Source organism: Bos javanicus, chromosome 20, assembly GCF_032452875.1.
Source record: "Bos javanicus breed banteng chromosome 20, ARS-OSU_banteng_1.0, whole genome shotgun sequence".
In the NCBI taxonomy this organism is placed as follows: domain Eukaryota; kingdom Metazoa; phylum Chordata; class Mammalia; order Artiodactyla; family Bovidae; genus Bos; species Bos javanicus.
The window spans coordinates 23086609-23104876 of NC_083887.1; the positions used below are offsets into that span (position 1 = coordinate 23086609).

General features: G+C 38.1%; 1 protein-coding gene across 3 annotated transcripts in view; it reads left to right on the forward strand.

Moving 5' to 3' along the window:
- Positions 1-18268, forward strand: part of IL6ST (interleukin 6 cytokine family signal transducer) — a 61357-nt gene that overhangs the window by 3948 nt on the left and 39141 nt on the right. For 2 of the 3 annotated variants that reach the window (XM_061393497.1, XM_061393495.1), the window contains exon 2: positions 15831-15909. The exons of the other annotated variant lie outside the window; for it this stretch is intronic. In XM_061393497.1, the coding sequence (XP_061249481.1) occupies positions 15846-15909 (64 nt within the window). In that variant the 5' untranslated portion in view covers positions 15831-15845. The remainder of the gene's footprint in view (positions 1-15830; positions 15910-18268) is intronic. 3 annotated transcript variants of the gene reach the window in all.

Below are 18268 nucleotides of genomic sequence, written 5' to 3' on the forward strand. Positions count from 1 at the left end.
ATAATGTTTCTTCTGAGTTATAAACAATACAAAGCAGAGTTTGGGGAAAGACATTTCTGGAGTCAAGGAATAGCATTTGTGGAAGCACACTCTGAAAAACATAGAGCTTGAGGGCAAAATCTGAGTAGAGGGTTTTGGTTTTTCTTAAGATGGACGTGAGTTTGGGTGAATTCCGGGAGATGGTGATGGACAGGGAGGCCTGGAGTGCTGCGATTCATGGGGTCGCAAAGAGTCGGACACGACTGAGCAACTGAACTGAACTGAAGAATAGATTTAAATATTAAAAAAGAGAAATTGGACAAGCACACTGGAACCAAATTTTCAAGTTCTTAAATAGCTAAAATATTGGGCATTATTATTCACCCTTTAAAAATCTATGAGGAAAAGAGTGACAAGTTTGAAATATGTTTAGAGATATTTCACCCATCAGTAATAATATTCAGAATGAGTTGGAGGGAAGAAAGAGACCAGAAGGAAGAAGGCAGTTTGTAAGAACTGAGGTGATCAGTGCCTGAATTAGTTGGTCATGGTAGAGGGTAGAAAAGAAAAAACAAGTGGGAAAGATTATGAAAGAAGATTGAATAAGATTTGTAACTGAGAATAGCTAGAATGTAATGGATAGGCAAGAGACAATGAGGGACCCCACTGTAGAAAATTCAAGAAGGATGTGTTTTTAGATGAGGATTCCCTGATAGCTCAGTTGGTAAAGAATCCACTTGCAATATTGGAGACCCCGGTTTGATTCCTGAGTCGGGAAGATACCTTGGAGAAGGGATAGGCTACCCACTCCAGTATTCTTGGGCTTCCCTTGTGGCTCAGCTGGTAAAGAATCCGCCTGTGATGCGGGAGACCTGGGTTCGATCCCTGGGTTGGAAGGATCCCCTGGAGAAGGGAAAGGCTACCCACTCCAGTATTCTGGCCTGGAGAATTCCATGGACTGTATAGTCCATGGGGTTGCAAAGAGTCGGACAGGACTGAGTGACTTTCAGAAAGCATTATGATTTTTCTTTTTTAAGTGGGTGCATTTATATATTTATGTGTGTGTTGAGTATGTATTTTTAGACATATTAAGCTTATTTGAGTTAACAGGCAGAATATCCAAGATGATGATATATAACTGAACTTAGAAGGAAGATCTCAGAATATTTGAAATTATTTTGTGTGAAGATAGCAGGTGAAGTCATACATTTTCAAAGAAGTTGGTATTTTAAAAGAAGAATAGATGTCAAATACTTTTGGGTACATTCATAGCCAGAAAATAAGACCTAGCAGAGAATGCTGTGAATGAGACAGTAAAGTGAATAAAGGAAAGAATTCAACCACTGATATGGTTACATAGAAACTGAGAGATATGAAAATGCAGGAAGCGGAGATAATGTGAAATGCTTCAGAATGTTTGTGATATTGTTAAAATGGCTATAGTTTATTTTTTATTGAATTTATCATATCTTAGTGCAATTTCATAAGAAATATTAGCCAGTTGACATGAGTAAGAGAGCTCCATCCCTTGAAATGTGGTATATTATGGATTATTGTTTTAAAGCTGAATGTATATATATCCATAGAAGGAGCTTCATTCCTTTCAGCACAATGAATCTGTTGCCCTGTGAAAATTTGACAGTTCTGCTTGTAAATTCTCATTTGCTTTTGACCCAAATTAACTAGTTTCACCATTTGCTCTAAGATAGATTGGTTTTATCATTACTTCTGAATAATGCATTTCATATTGGTCTTCTTAGCAGTCTGTTTTTGTTTGGATGCTCTGTGGCATGTGTTCCCCTATAGTAATAACTTGTAAAAGGCTTTCTCCAACTCTAAGGTCAAAAATATACTCTGTATTTTCTTCAGTAGTCCTACAATTTTGGTTTTGCATTTAGATCCTTAATCAATCTGGGATATATGCTCTTTATTTTTTCACTTGTGGAACCAGTTGTCTCAATGCTATTTATTGAATATTCCTCTATTTCCCCAGTGATATCAGTAGTTTTTTTCCCATAAAATATTAAATTCTTATATACACAGAGACAGACACATACACACTTGTGTCTGTTCCTGGACTTTTTGTTTCTACGCCAATGCCATGTTTTACTTACTATAACTTTATAGTATGTCTTAATAGATGTAACATCAAGTTTCTGTTTCTTCTTTTTGAAAATTGGCTTCTGGCTGTTCTCTAATATTTTATGTAAAATTTTAAGTTGGTTTGTAAAGTAAACCACATTGGAAGTTAAAATTGTATTAATATGTTTGTGAAGAACTGATGTGTCTATATGTGTGTATATATAATTTTTCTTTCCATGGTGTTTAGGTCTTACTAATGAACAATTTTTAGTAAAGTTTTGTAGTTTTCTCCATAAACTTCTTGCATTGCTCTGATTTTACTGTTTTGTCTAGATATATTTTATTATTTTAAATGCTCTTGTTAATAGGATTTTTGTTTTCTATTACATTTTCTAACTGGATATTGCCGGTGTATGGGAGAGGTATTTTTTTCATCATCTTTTTGTTCAACTGTTCTGTTATGCTCTCAGTGGTCCTAGTAGTTTGTTAATTGATTCCCTTTGTTTTCATATCATCTACAAGTTTTTCTTTTTCCATTTTTATATCTTATCAGTTTATAATTTTTTAAGGCTGCTATAACAATGTTGAATAAATGATGACTCAAAGCATCTTGTTTGAAGCCTGACCTTAATAGGAATGCTTCTTTTTATCTTTAAATATGATGTTTACTATAGGTTTCTGATAAAGTACTGTGGCAGAAACAGCAAGAGCAACACTGCTAACAGCTGTTACTGTTTATTGAGTATGAGGCAAATGGATTCCAAACAGTCCGTGTGTGCTGACTTATTTACTCCTGACATTTCAGTAGGTGGTATTATCCTCATTTTTATAGGTAGGGAAAATGAAATTTAGAGCTAATAAATAACTTGCTTAAGATGTTTTACAAAAAATAGAGGATCTAGAATTTTAATACAGGCAGTCTGATTATAGAGTCCATCCTCTTACCTATTTCATCAAGATAAATATCCGTCTCTTTCAGTTTTAGGTTTCAATACTTTGTTGTTATTTAAAAATTTTAAGTGAATAGTTGTTGAATAGTATGAGTTGCTTTTCAGGCATCTAGTGCAATGATTGTGTTGTTTTCTTTTTAATCTTTTAATAAATCTAGGGGATAGCATTGGTGTATTTTCTTGTGCTGAAAGATACTTGTGTTGTTTAGGCAGAATACTTCTTCAGTTCAGTCACTCAGTCATGTCCAACTCTTTGTGACCCCATGGACTGCAGCATGCCAAGTTTCCCTGTCCATCACCAGCTCCCAGAGCTTGCACAAACTTATGTCCATGGAGTTGGTGATGCCATCCAACCATCTCATCATCTGTCGTCTCCTTCTCCTCCTCCCTTCAATCTTTCCCAGCATCAGGGTCTTTTCCAGTGAGTTCGTTCTTCATATCAGATGGCCAGAGTATTTGAGCTTTGGCTTTAGCATCAGTCCTTCCGATAAATATTCAGGATTGATTTCCTTTAGGATGGACTGGTTTGATCTCCTTGCTGTCCGAGGAACTCATAGAGTCTTCTCCAACACCACAGTTCAAAAGCATCAATCCTTTGCTGCTCAGTTTTCTTTATTGTCTGACTCTTACATCCATACATGACTATTGGAAAAACCATGACTAGAGAGACCTTTGTCAGTAAGCTAATGTTTCTGCTTTTTAGTATGCTGTTTAGATTTGTCATAGCTTTTCTTCCAAGGAGCAAGCATCCTTGAATTTCACAGCTGAGGTCACCATCAACAGTGATTTTGGAGCCCAACAAAATAAAATCTGTCACTGTTTCCATTGTTTCCACATCTGTTGGCCATTAAGTGAAGGGACCAGATATGATCTTTTTTTTGAATGTTGAGTTTTAAACCAGCTTTTCACTCTTCTCTTTCACTTTCCTCAAGAGGCTCTTAAGTTCCTCTTTGCTTTCTGCCATAAAGGTGGTGTCATCTGCTTATCTGAGGTTACTGATATTTCTTCCAGCAATCTTGATTCCAGCCGGTGCTTCATTTGTGTGGCATTTTGCATGATGTAATCCGCATATAAGTTAAATGACCAGGGTGAAAGTATACAGGCTTGACGTACTCCTTTCTCAATTTGGAACCAATTTGTTGTTCTATGTCCGGTTCTAACTATTGCCTCTTGGCTTGACCCACATACAGATTGTTCAGGAGGCAGATAAGGTGGTCTGGTATTCCCATCTCTTGAAGAATTTTTCACAATTTGTTGTGATCCACACAGACAAAGGCTTTAGTGTAGTCAATGAAGCAAAAATAGCTGTTTTCCTGGAATTCTCTTACTTTTTATATGATCCAGCGGATGTTAGCAATTTGATCTCTGGTTCCTCTGCCTTTTCTAAATCCAGCTTTAACATCTGGAAGTTCTCAGTTCACGTACTGGTGAAGCCTGGCTTGGAGAATTTTGAGCATTACTTTGCTAGCATGTGAGATGAGTGCAATTGAGTGGTAGTTTGAACATTCTTTGGCATTGCCTTTTTTGGGACTGGAATGAAAACTGAGCTTTTCCCGGCCTGTGGCCACTGCTGATTTTTCCAGATTTGCTGGCATATTGAGTACGGCACTTTCACAGCATCATTTTTTAGGACTTGAAATAGCTCAACTGGAATTGCATCACTTCCACTAGCTTTATTCATAGCGATGCGTTGTAAGGCCCACTTGACTTTGCATTCCAGGATGTCTGGCTCTAGGTGAGGTGAGTGATCACACCATCGTGGTTTCTAGGTCATTAAGATTTTTTTTGTATAGTTCTGTGTATTCTCGCCATCTCTTCTTAATATCTTCTGCTTCTGTTAGGTCCATACCATTTCTGTCCTTTATTATGCCCATCTTTGCATGAAATGTTCCCTTGGTATCTCTAATTCTTTTGAAGGGGATCTCTAGTCTTTCCCATTCTGTTGTTTTCCTCTATTTCTTTGCATTGATCACTAAGGAAGTCTTTCTTATCTCTCCTTGCTTTGGAACTCTGCATTCAAATGGGTATACCTTTCCTTTTCTCCTTTGCCTTTCACTTCTCTTCTTTACTCATCTTTTTGTAAGGCCTCCTCAGGCAACCATTTTGCCTTTTTGCATTTATTCTTCTTGGGGATGGTTTTGATCAACACTTCCTATACAAATGTCATGAACCTCCGTCCATAGTTCTTCAGGTGCTCTATCAGACCTAATCCCTTGAATCTATTTGTCACTTTCACTATATAATAGTAAGGGATATGATATAAGTCATATGTGAATGGTGTAGTGGTTTTCCCTACTTTCTTCAATTTAAGTCTGAATTTGGCAATAAGGGGTTCATGATCTGAGCTACAGTCAGCTCCTGGTCTTGTCTTTGCTGACTGTATAGAGCTTCTCCATCTTTGGCTGCAAAGAATATAATCAGTCTGATTTCGGTATTGACCACCTGGTGATGTCCATGTGTAGAGTTGTTTCTTGTGTTGTTGGAAGAGAGTGTTTGCTATGACCTGTGTCTTCTCTTGACAGAACTCTGTTAGTGTTTTCCCTGCTTCATTTTGTACTCCAAGGCCAAATTTGCCTGTTATTCCAGGTTTTTCTTGATTTTCTACTTTTGCATTCCAGTCCACTATGGTGAAAAAGACATCTTTTTTTGGTGTTAGTTCTAAGAAGGTCTTTTAGGTCTTCATGGAAGGCAATGGCACCCCACTCCAGTACTCTTGCCTGGAAAATCCCATGGACGGAGGAGCCTGGTAGGCTGCAGTCCATGGGGTCACAAAGAGTCGGACACGACTGAGCGACTTCACTTCCACTTTTCACTTTCCTGCATTGGAGAAGGAAATGGCAACCCACTCCAGTGTTCTTGCCTGGAGAATCCCAGGGATGGCAGAGCCTGGCAGGCTGCCATCTATGGGGTCTCACAGAGTCGGACACAACTGAAGTGACTTAGCAGCAGCAGCAGCAGCAGAACTGTTTAACTTGTTTCTTCGGCATTAGTGGTTGAGGCATAGACTTGGATTACTGTGATGTTGAATGGTTTGCCTTGGAAATGAACCGAGATCATTCTGTCATTTTTGAGATTGCATCCAACTGCTGCATTTCAGACTCTTTTGTTGACTCTGAGGGCTACTCCATTTCTTCTAAGGGATTCTTGCCCACAGTAGTAGATACAATGGCCATCTGAATTAAATTCACCCATTTCAGACCATTTTTGTTCACTGATTCCTAAAATGTCGATGTTCACTCTTGCCATCTCCTGTTTGACCACTATCAGTGTACTTTGATTCATGAACCGAAGATTCCAGGTTCCTATGTAATATTGTTCTTCACAGCATCGGACTTTCCTTCCATCACCAGTCGCATTCACAGTTGGGCATTGTTTTTGCTTTGGCTCCGTCTCTTCATTCTTTCTGGAGTTATTTTTCCTCTCTTCTGCAGTAGCATATTGGGCATCTATTGACCTGGGGCATTCATCTTTCAGTGTCCTATCTTTTTGCCTTTTCATACTGTTCATGGGGTTCTCAAGGCAAGAATGCTTAAGTGGTTTGCCATTCCCTTCTCCAGTGGACCACATTTTGTCAGAACTATCCATTGTGACCCATCTGTCTTGGGTGGCCCCACACGGCATGGCTCATAGTTTCATTGTTAGACAAGGCTGTGGTCCAAGTGATCAGTTTGGTTAGTTTTCTGTAATTGTTAGCATACAAAGAATAGTCATAATCGAGAGACTCAACACTTGGTGGTGAAAAGCAATGATCTTGCAAGATGGGAAACAAGTGAGCCTGTGATTGAACTAGCTTACCACCTTAAGAGGGCTTCTCTGGTGGTGCAGTGGTAAATAATCCGCTTGCCAATGCAGGAGATGCAAGACATGCAGGTTTGAGATCCCCTGGAGAAGTAAATGGCATCCCACTCCAGTATTCTTTCCTGAAAAATTCCATGGACTGGGGAGCTTGTACATTCCAAAATAGCACAAAGTCAAGAGAAGAGAAATGTATGTTTACTCTTAAGAGTTTACTTTACATGAGGTGATAACAGTATCATATGCTGGAAGATTGTGATACGTTTAAGATGTATGAAGATGAAAATGTTAATCGCTCAGTCTGTCTCTGTGATCCCGTGGAACAATGTATATTATAAACCATGAAGCAACCTCTAAAATAACAAAACAAAAATTATAGATTATAAGTCAACCAAAGGTGACAAGTGAAAAACACACAGAAAAGCTCAGTTAACAAAAATAAGGACGGGACTTCCTTGGCAGTCCAGTGGTTAAGACTCTGTGCTTCCACTGCAGGAAGTACAGCTTCCATCCCTGGTCAGGGAATTAAGATCCTGCATACTGCACCCTGCAGCAAAAAAAAAAAAAAAAAAAAGAGAGAGAGAGAACAAAACCCAGGAAACAAATACATGCTGCTTACAAAACCAAAGCAAAACAAGCACCAGCAACAAAGAAGATAGTACTCTAAATATGAAGAGATAAACAGTCTAAACATAAAGGATGGGGAAAGAGACATCTATCAATAGTGCCAAAAAAGCCAAAATATTTACTCTGTGGCGCTGTAGGTAAAAAGCTGAGATATGTCAAGAACTATCAGCTGCCACCGGAAGTTTTGAATAGGTGAAGAAGAAATCTATCTAGAGTCTCAGAAGGACTTTTGATCTCCAGAATTTTAAGAGAATAAGTTTTTTTTTAAGTTTGTGGTGCTTTGTTACAACTGCCCTAGGAAACTAATACTTTCTTTGTGTCCGCAAAATAGAGTGTAAGCAAATGAGGCAGGATCTTGTATGTTTTGCTCCATTCTATATTCCTAGTATCTGGAATCATACTCAGCATCAGTTCAGTTCAGTCGCTCAGTTGTGTCCAACTCTTTGCGACCCCATGAATCACAGCATGCCAAGCCTCCCTGTCCATCATTTATTTGTTGAATGAATAAACTTGAGTTCATTTTTGAAGCAGGTACATAACATATACTGCTGTAATAATATACATATGCTTTAATTCGGGGCTTCCCTGGTGGCTCAGTGGTACAAGAATCCTCCTGCTAATGCAGGAGACATGGTTTTGATCCCTGGGTCAGGAAGATCCCCTGGAGAAGGGAATGGCAACCCATTCCAGTATTCTTGCCTGGGAAATCCCATGGACAGAGGAGCCTGATGGGGTGGCAGAGTTGGACACGGCTTAATGACTAAACATCTTCTGCTTCATTGACTATGCTAAAGCCTTTGACCGTGTGGATCACAACAAACTGGAAAACTCTTCAAGAGATGGGAATACTGGACCACCTTACCTGCCTCTTAAGAAATCTGTTTGCAGGTTAAGAAGCAACAGTTAGAACCAGACATGGAACAACGAACAGGTTCCAAATTGTGATGGGAGTACATCCAGGCTGTATATTGTCACCCTGCTTATTTAACTTATATGCAGAGTACTTCATGCAAAATTCTGGACTGGATGAAGCACCAGCTGGAATCAAGATTGCCAGGAGAAATATCAATAACCTCAGATATGCAGATGACACCACCCCTTATGGCAGAAAGCAAAGAAGAACTAAAGAGCCTCTTTATGAAAGTGAAAGAAGAGAGTGAAAAAGTTGGCTTAAAGAAAGCTCAGCATCAAAAAATGAAGATCATGGCATCCAGTGGCATCACTTCATGGCAAATAGATGTGAAAACAATGGAAACAGTTATTTTCTTGAGCTCCAAAATCACTACATATGGTGGCCTCAGCCATGAAATTAAGACGCTTACTCCTAGGAAGAAAAGCTATGACAAACCTAGACAGCATATTAGAAAGTAGAGACATTACTTTACCGACAAAGGTCTAGTCATGGTTTTTCCAGTAGTCATGTATGGATGTGAGAGTTGGACCATAAAGAAAGCTGAGTGCCGAAGGATTGATGGCTTTTAAACTGTGGTGTTGGAGGACTCTTCAGTGTCCTTTGGACAGCAAGGAGATCCAACCAGTCAATCCTAAAGGAAATCAATCCTAAATATTCATTGAAAGGACTGATGCTGAAGCTGAAGCTCCAATAATTTGGCCGCCTGGTGTGAAGAACTGACTCACTGGAAAAGACCCTCATGCTGGGAAAGATTGAAGGAAGGAGGAGAAGGGGATGACAGATGATGAGATGGTTGGATGGCATCACCAACTCGATGGACATGAGTTTGAGTAAGCTCTGAGAGTTGGTGATGGACAGGGAAACCTGGCTTGCTGCAGTCCATGGGGTCAGAAAGAGTCAGATGTGACTGAGCGACAACTAAACTGAACCATTCTGTCAGTTTTAAAACAGGATAATCCCTCAAATCAAAAAAGCAAGAGAATTCGAGAAAAACATCTACTTGTGCTTTATTGATTAAGCTGAAGCCTTTAACTCTGTGGATCACAACAAACTGTGGAAAATTCTTCAAGAGATGGGAATACGAGACCACTTACCTTCCTCCTGAGAAATCTGTATGTAGGTCAAGAAGCAGTAGTTAGAACCGGACACAGAACAATGAACTGGGACTTCTTGTTTCAGAGTTTTGTTATGAGACTATAGTGCGTAAATAGAAAGATTGCCCTTTTTCAGAATAGAACCTCTGTACAGTGTGAACAAGGTACTTGCTAGGGTAGTGGGTCAGGATGACATGACCACATAGTACTTTGCATGCAAACTCAGTTGCTGTGGTGTCTGACTCTTTGTGACCCTGTGTATTATAGCCCAGAGGCTTCTCTGTCCATGGGATTATCCAGGCAAGAATACTGGAGTGGGTTGCCATTTCCTCCTCCAGAGCATCTTCCCAGCCCAGGGATTGAACCCACGTCTCCCGCATTGGCAGGCAGATTCTTTACCACTGAGCCACCTGGGAATCCCCTTGTAGTACTCTACCAACATGCTCATATATATGTATTTTTTGTTCTGTTGCTTTGATGAACAGTTCAATGACATGGTAGATTTTTCTATTCTAGGACTATTCAAAGTTGGGAAGTGAAGGAGTAAAACAGGTAGAAAAAAGGGATCCTGCAACTAGTTCTTTTTTATAGCTTTACCTGAGACAGTCTAAAGAATTCACTATGAAATTGCTTTGTTATAGATTGACTATTACCTGGTTAGGGATTATAAAAGTGCAGTTAGTATTAATATTTCATGAAATAATACTGTTTCATGTGTAGTACTGTGAAGTTCTCATCAAGAAGTTAGTAATTTTATCTGGGAGAGATAAAACTTCGCAGTTTTAAAAAACACATTAAGTGGTTTTTAATTTAAATTTTATTTACTTTCTAGTACTGAAGCCACAGGGTACTAAGTTGGAAAGGTACAAAGACTGTACTGTATAGAGGTTCTCTCCCAGTCTAGTGTCTCAAACAGCCCGTGGCAGCTAGTATTTGAATTTTTATCCTTCCTGAGATATGTTATGCACATATTTAAATTAATATGTGTTTTGTCTTTTTTGCTGTGTCTTTGCCCATGAATAATAAATACACTGTTTATACTTTAGCAGTGTCTTTTAGATACATTTCTATCTGTACACGTCTATATCTGTACATTTTTTATGACTACAGTATACTATATTTGTATATGTCATAGTGTACTAGTCCCTTATTCACAAACATTTAGGTTGCTCCTGCCTTTTCCTATTAAATTGAATGCTATAGTGAATAACTTTGTATATGTGTTGTTTTGCTTATATCCATAGGATACTGTAGTACAAGTAGAATAATTAGATTCAAACATGTGTACTTTAATTTTGATTGATAGAGCGACACTGGCCATACACCTTGTGTAGGTAGGGTTTTTGTTTTTAACTGAGGTCTAATGTACAAACAATGAAATTCATAATTTTAGGTGTAGAATGAGGGGAAGGCTATGCTAGTTTACACTGTAACTATCAGTGTAGAAGAATGCTTTTATGTCCTATTTCACAACACTTATTACTTTTTAGTTTTTAATTTTTTTGCCAGTGCTGAAGGTGAGAATATTGCAGTAATTTTGTTTGTTTACTATTTTTACGAAATACAACTTACATTCAGTGAAGTCCACAAATCATAGTATAGAGCTCACAGTCACTAACCCAGCACGTTCTCTCTGTCCTTGCACTGCCCTCCCCACAAAAGTAACCACTGTCAGAACCTAGCCCCATAGATTTAAGTTAGCCTGTTTTTGAACTTAATATAAAGGAAATCATATAGACCCTACTTTTATTGCATTTGGATTCTTCTGTATTATATGTGAAATTTAGTTATGTTGCTGTGAGTACCTTTAATTTATCCTTTTTCATTGCTGTGATTTAGTTAGTTGAATATACTGCAATTTATTCTACTGCTTGTGGATTTTTGGTTTGGTTGCTTCTACTTTTCAACTTTTATGAATACAACTTCTGTGAAAATTCTTGTACATTTCTTGAAGAAATTTAGCACTCATTTCTTTTGCCTGGACGTGTTATCTGGATAGGTTTTGTTTGTTTTTAATTGAGGTCAATTTATAAACAATAAAATTCACCAACTTTTAGTGTACAGTTATTTAGAAAGCAATTTCCCTTGGGTCTCTTGCATTTCTGCATGTCTTATGAGCAATAGCTCTAACTGCCTTTTCTTCCAGACTGTCTTTTCAAGGATATTGAAAGACAGAAATGGTATCTCTTCATAAAGCAAAGAGCAGGTTTCTGACAGCCGTGGAAAACAGATGCCATGTTTCCCTCCAAAGTAGAGGGCAAGTGTACTTGTGTGTGTGTGTGTGTGTGTGTGTGTGTGTTAGTTGCTCAGCCGTGTCTGACTCTTGGCAACCCCATGGACTATAGCCTGCCAGGCTTCTCCATCCATGGGATTTTCCATGCAAGAATACTGGAGTGGGTTGCTATTTCCTTCTCCAGCAGGTGTGCTTCCTGCCATTTTAAAAGATTCAGGTTTCCAATAAGCTTAGTCTTCCTCTCCTGGAACACAACCCTCTGTGTGTACAGGTGTTCCATGACACTTTTCACAGTGTTCTGTGAATTCGGGTTTGGGCAACTGGCACAGGAAAATGCTGTTAATTCTGACTGGTGTTCCTGGTATGAGTAATAAAATCATATGTAGCTGACTCAAGAGTCTCGTGTCTTCTGCCAGTATCCATGGAACTAGCAGGTTAACTTGTAAGCAGGATCAAATCTCAGAGCCTTCACAATTCTTGACACAATTTGGTAAATTTTGACAAATGTATAAAATCTTATCACCACCATAGTCAATTCATAGCACATTTCTGTCCCCACAAGCTCCTTTGTGCCCCTGTATATCTATTCCCCTTTCTCTAGTTTTGCCATTTGTTGAATTTCTCATACATAGAATTTTACATTGTATCAGTTCAGTTCACTTGCTTACTCATGTCCAACTCTTTGTGACCCCATGGACTGCAGCACGCCAGGCCTCCCTGTGCATCACCAACTTCCGGAGTTGACTCAAACTCATGTCAGTTGTGTCGGTGATGCCATCCAACCATCTGATCCTCTGTCATCCCCTTCTGTCCTCAATCTTTCTCAGCATCAGGGTCTTTTCAAATGAGTCAGTTCTTCGCGTCAGGTGGCCAAAGTATTGGAGTTTCAGCTTCAGCATCAGTCCTTTCAATGAATATTCAGTACTTATTTCCTGTAGGATGGGCTGGTTTGATTTCCTTGCAGTCCAAGGGACTCCGAAGACTCTTCTTCAACACCACAGTTCAAAAGCATTACTTCTTTGGCACTCAGCTTTCTTTGTAGTCCAACTCACACATCCATACATGACTACTGGAAAAACCATAGTCTTGACTAGATGGACCTTTGTTGGCAAAGTAATGTCTCTGCTTTTTACTATGCCATCTATGTTTGTCATAGCTTTTCTTCCAAGGAGCAAGCGTCTTTTAATTTCATGGCTGCAGTCACCATCTGCAGTGATTTTGGAGCCCCCCAAAATAAACATCTGTCACTGTTTCCGCATCTATTTGCCATGAAGTGATGGGACTGGATGCCATGATCTTAAGTTTTCTGAATGTTGAGCTTTAAGCCAACTTTTTCACTCTCCTTTTCCACTTTCATCAAGAGGCTCTTTAGTTCTTCTTTGCTTTCTATCATAAAGGTGGTGTCATCTGTATATCTGAAGTTGTTGATATTTTTCCTGGCAATCTTGATCCCAGCTTGTACTTTATCCAGCCCAGCGTTTCTCATGATGTACTCTGCATATAAGTTAAATAAGCAGGGTGACAATATATAGCCTTGATGTACTCCTTTCCCTATTTGGAATATAGCCTGTTTTGTATGGCTTGTTTCATTCAACATAGTGCTTTTGAGATTTGTTCATGTTCTTGCCTGTATCACTAGTTTGTCCCCTTTTATTGCTGAGTAGTATTCTATTGTATGGATATACTACTGTTTGAATATTTGTTTATCCTTTCACCAGTTGATTGACATTTAGATTGTTTCTAGTTTGGGGCTATTATAAGCAAAACTGCTGTAGGTTTGGATATAAGTCTTCATGTGGACATTTATTTTTATTTCTCTTGGATACATTATTAGGAGTGGAAATGCTAAGTCTTATGATGTGCTTTTAATTCGTAAAGAACTGCCAAATTGTTTTCCAAAGTGTTTGTATCATCTTACATTCCCGTCTGGCTTGTTTTTTGTTTTTTTTTTTAAACACAGGGTTATTGTTACCATCTTTCTAAATTCCATATATATGTGTTAGTATACTGTATTGGTGTTTTTCTTTCTGGCTTACTTCACTCTGTATAATAGGTTCCAGTTTCATCCATCTCATTAGAACTGATTCAAATGTATTCTTTTTAATGGCTGAGTAATACTCCATTGTGTATATGTACCACAGCTTTCTTATCCATTCATCTGCTGATGGGCATCTAGGTTGCTTCCATGTCCTGGCTATTATAAACAGTGCTGCGATGAACATTGGGGTACACGTGTCTCTTTCCCTTTTGGTTTCCTCAGTGTGTATGCCCAGCAGTGGGATTGCTGGATCATAAGGCAGTTCTATTTCCAGTTTTTTAAGGAATCTCCACACTGTTCTCCATAGTGGCTGTACTAGTTTGCATTCCCACCAACAGTGTAAGAGAGTTCCCTTTTCTTCACACCCTCTCCAGCATTTATTGCTTGTAGACTTTTGGATCACAGCCATTCTGACTGGTGTGAAATGGTACCTCATAGTGGTTTTGATTTGCATTTCTCTGATAATGAGTGATGTTGAGCATCTTTTCATGTGTTTGTTAGCCATCTGTATGTCTTCTTTGGAGAAATGTCGTTTAGTTCTTTGGCCCATTTTTTGATTGGGTCATTTATTTTTCTGGAGTTGAGCTGTAGGAGTTGCTTGTATATTTTTGAGATTAGTTGTTTGTCAGTTGCTTCATTTGCTATTATTTTCTCCCATTCTGAAGGCTGTCTTTTCACCTTGCTAATAGTTTCCTTTGTTGTGCAGAAGCTTTTAAGTTTAATTAGGTCCCATTTGTTTATTTTTGCTTTTATTTCCAATATTCTGGGAGGTGGGTCATAGAGGATCCTGCTGTGATGTATGTCGGAGAGTGTTTTGCCTATGTTCTCCTCTAGGAGTTTTATAGTTTCTGGTCTTACGTTGAGATCTTTAATCCATTTTGAGTTTATTTTTGTGTAAGGTGTTAGAAAGTGTTCTAGTTTCATTCTTCTACAAGTGGTTGACCAGAGTTCCCAGCACCACTTGTTAAAGAGATTGTCTTTAATCCATTGTATATTCTTGCCTCCTTTGTCAAAGATAAGGTGTCCATATGTGCGTGGATTTATCTCTGGGCTTTCTATTTTGTTCCATTGATCAATATTTCTGTCTTTGTTCCAGTACCATACTGTCTTGATAACTGTGGCTTTGTAATAGAGCCTGAAGTCAGGTAGGTTGATTCCTCCAGTTCCATTCTTCTTTCTCAAGATAGCTTTGGCTATTCGAGGTTTTTTGTATTTCCATACAAATTGTGAAATTATTTGTTCTAGCTCTGTGAAGAATACCATTGGTAGCTTGATAGGGATTGCATTGAATCCCTTGTTGTCTGGCTTGTTTTAATTTGTATCTCATTATGAGTGAGGTTGAAAGTATCATTTCATATGTTTCAGTTACTTGTGTTTCCTTCTCTATAAATTGCCTGTTTGGCTCATCTTGCATGTTTTCTTCTAAACAGGGAAGGTGAGTTGTTGGAATTTTTGTAATGATTTGTAGGCATTCTTCATATATTGGGATAATTTTGGTCAGGCTATGAATTACAAGCTTATTTTTTCCTGTTTGGCTATTATCTTTTGAACTTGCCAATGGAGAGGTTTTGCCATGTAGAAATTTGTCTCTCTGAACTCTTCAGTCTCACAGAATATTTACTAGCAATGTAAGACTTCATAATATAGAAACAGGATTGCTCTTTTAATTGACCTTAAAGTATAAATTGGGCTTCCCTGGTGGCTTAGTCAGTAAAGAATCTGCATGCAATGCAGACCTGGGTTTAATCCCTGGGGCCAGAAGATCCCCTGGAGAAGGAAATGGCAACCTACTCCAGTATTCTTGCCTGGGAAATCTCATGGACACAGGAGCCTAGTGGCTCCAGTCCATGGGGTCACAAGAGTTGGACATGACTTAGTAACTAAAAACACCAAAGTATAAAGTATGTTTCCCAGCTGTATTTTACGTAGCCATAACATTAGGGGGAATAAAGAAAAATATTCTGAAGAGTTCAGTTTGTTTTCTGCATTCTCACAAGAATTTTACCACCTTTTAGAAAACAACTATACAATGGAAACAAAAGAGCTTTAGAACTTGTGTCTTTATTATGCATAGTAAGAGTAAAAATATTTAAAATAATATTGCATGTGTCTTTTACAGAAATATCTATGCAAGATGTTCACATTGCAAACTTGGATAGTGCAAGCCTTGTTTATTTTCCTCACCACTGAATCTATAGGTAAGGTTCATGAGATATCCTACTTCCCGATCCCACAAATTAGGTTTGTGTATTGCTGAATAATTATATAATTATGCTTACATATTTATTCTTTAGGATCATTATTGAAACAACGATGTTGCCTTAAAAATGGACTCAAGTTAAAATGCTCTTGACAAAGTATAATTTGTATAATTTGAGTTGAAGCACTCAGTAATCCTAAATCTTGTTCAGCTGTACTAACAGTAAGTTTAATATTGAGAAGGAAAAAAGGGAATTTTGTTAATTTTTTTAAATAAAGAAACAGAATCAGGTTTGTTAACTTTTAGCACTTCACTCCTTAATAGCCAAAGATGTCACTGAGCAGCAGTGAGATTGTGATACCAGAAGAAAGATCACTTAGAGCAGTACTGCTCCAACTGGTCCACAGCCTGAGAACTGGTTATTATTGGTCCATAATGAGTTGAGTACAGAAATTAAGAATAAATGTTTAGAAACGCTTTTAACAATTTGACATAGCCATGATATCTATGGCTATGTGATCAATGGATTTGCCTCATCAAATGTAAAACAAAAGTATATGTCTGTAAAGGATTGGGTGAAGAAAACCTAAACTGATCCTTCACCCCAGATAATTTGAGAAGCATTGCTCTAAGTCAAACCCTCTTCAAATTCAAGAACACAGCCTCTTTTTAAACACTGGAAATGATACAAACCTTAAGCTGAAATTTTTTCTCATTTAAAAGTCTTTCCTTAGTCTTAAACCCAAATTTTCTTCCTTGTAACTTTTCTCATTAATCTTAAAAATGCTTCTGTTGTAGGTCCACTTTCCTTTTCCACTGTTCAAGTCTTCAAGTATTGAAGAAATGCTTTTTAACCCCTCTCTTGCCCAAATTAAATTTACCTAGTTATCCTAATTATTCTTTGTAGGACTTGACTTCCAATCTGTATGCACTGATTACTCTCCTGACTCTTCCCTTGATTTTCCATATCATATTTAACATATAATACCATCCCACTTAATTCTAGTTAACAACAATGAAACTTTAGCCATCACTTAATCTGTGTCTCGGTTTCATGATCTGTAAGATGGGGATAGTAATGTCTCTAACTTCTAGGGTTATTGTGAGATTTAAATGAGTTAATACACAGAAGGCATTTGAGCAGTACCTGGCCCATAGTATGCTTTATAAAAAGGAATGTAATAATGTATTTATTATTAAGGTTTGAATAAAATGCACTTAAGGAAAAAATATATCAGAACTTGACATATTCTAAGTATAGTGATTTTATTTACTTTTGAAGGATCATTTTTATTAAAGCAGCATAATTTTTTGCCAGTTAAGATACACTGTAGTTTTATGTTAAGCCATCTACCAGTCACTGAAAATTCTCAGATTGTTTTCACATCAATTACTTTTAAGCCATTTCCCCTTCACTCTATATTTGTTTATCAACCTAAATAGAAGATGTTTTTGCCAAATTTATTAGCCTATCAGTCTAGTCCTTAAGCATAATTTTGAATCCTGACATTATCCAAATTGTGGGCAATCCATTATAATCTTTTGCTGATTTGTTAAGTGTGTGTGTCTGTTTTCCCCCTAAGTTGTTGATAAAAAGGTTGAAAATAACAGGACTATATTATCTGTTGCTGCCAGACAGATTACTCTAAAGCTTCATGCCTTAAAATGGCATTACTTATTATTTCTCATGGTTTATGTGTGACAGGCTCAGTCAGACACACAGATTCTTCTTTTCTCTGTGATATCTGGGCCTCAGCTAGAATATTCAGAGATGAGTAGCTGGAATCATCTGAAGTCTCATTCACTTATTATGTCTGGTGTTGATGCTGGCTGTAGATTCAGGGCTTTGGGGCTCTTGGCTACACCACCACATGTGGTCTGTCCTTGCGGCCTTGGCTTCCTTACATGTGGCTGGGTTCCATGGCAAATGTCGCAAGAGAAAAAGAGAGCTAGTCAGAAGTTGTATTTTTTTATGATCTAGCTTTGGAAGTCACTTAGCACACTCTGTTGGCTGGGGCAGGCATAAGCACCCTTAAAGATCTGAGAGCAAAAGGGAAACATAGATCTCATTTCTTTGGAGGAGTATTAGTCACTTTGTAAGATGAGCATGTTGAATGGGATACATTTATAAGTATGACCTTCTTTGGAAAGTACAGTCTACCCCAAGGTTTGAGGGGAGGCACTTCAGCATACTCCTTTAGCCTCCCTCTCATTGACTCTTTTTAGTCAGTGAATTTTTTTATATGTAGGTAATCAATCAAGTGAAAATGTTTTAGTTTGAAGTTACAAAATATCTGTTTTTATAGATCAAGAGTAGTAAAAAATCAGCCTGCTGCTGCTGCTAAGTCGCTTCAGTC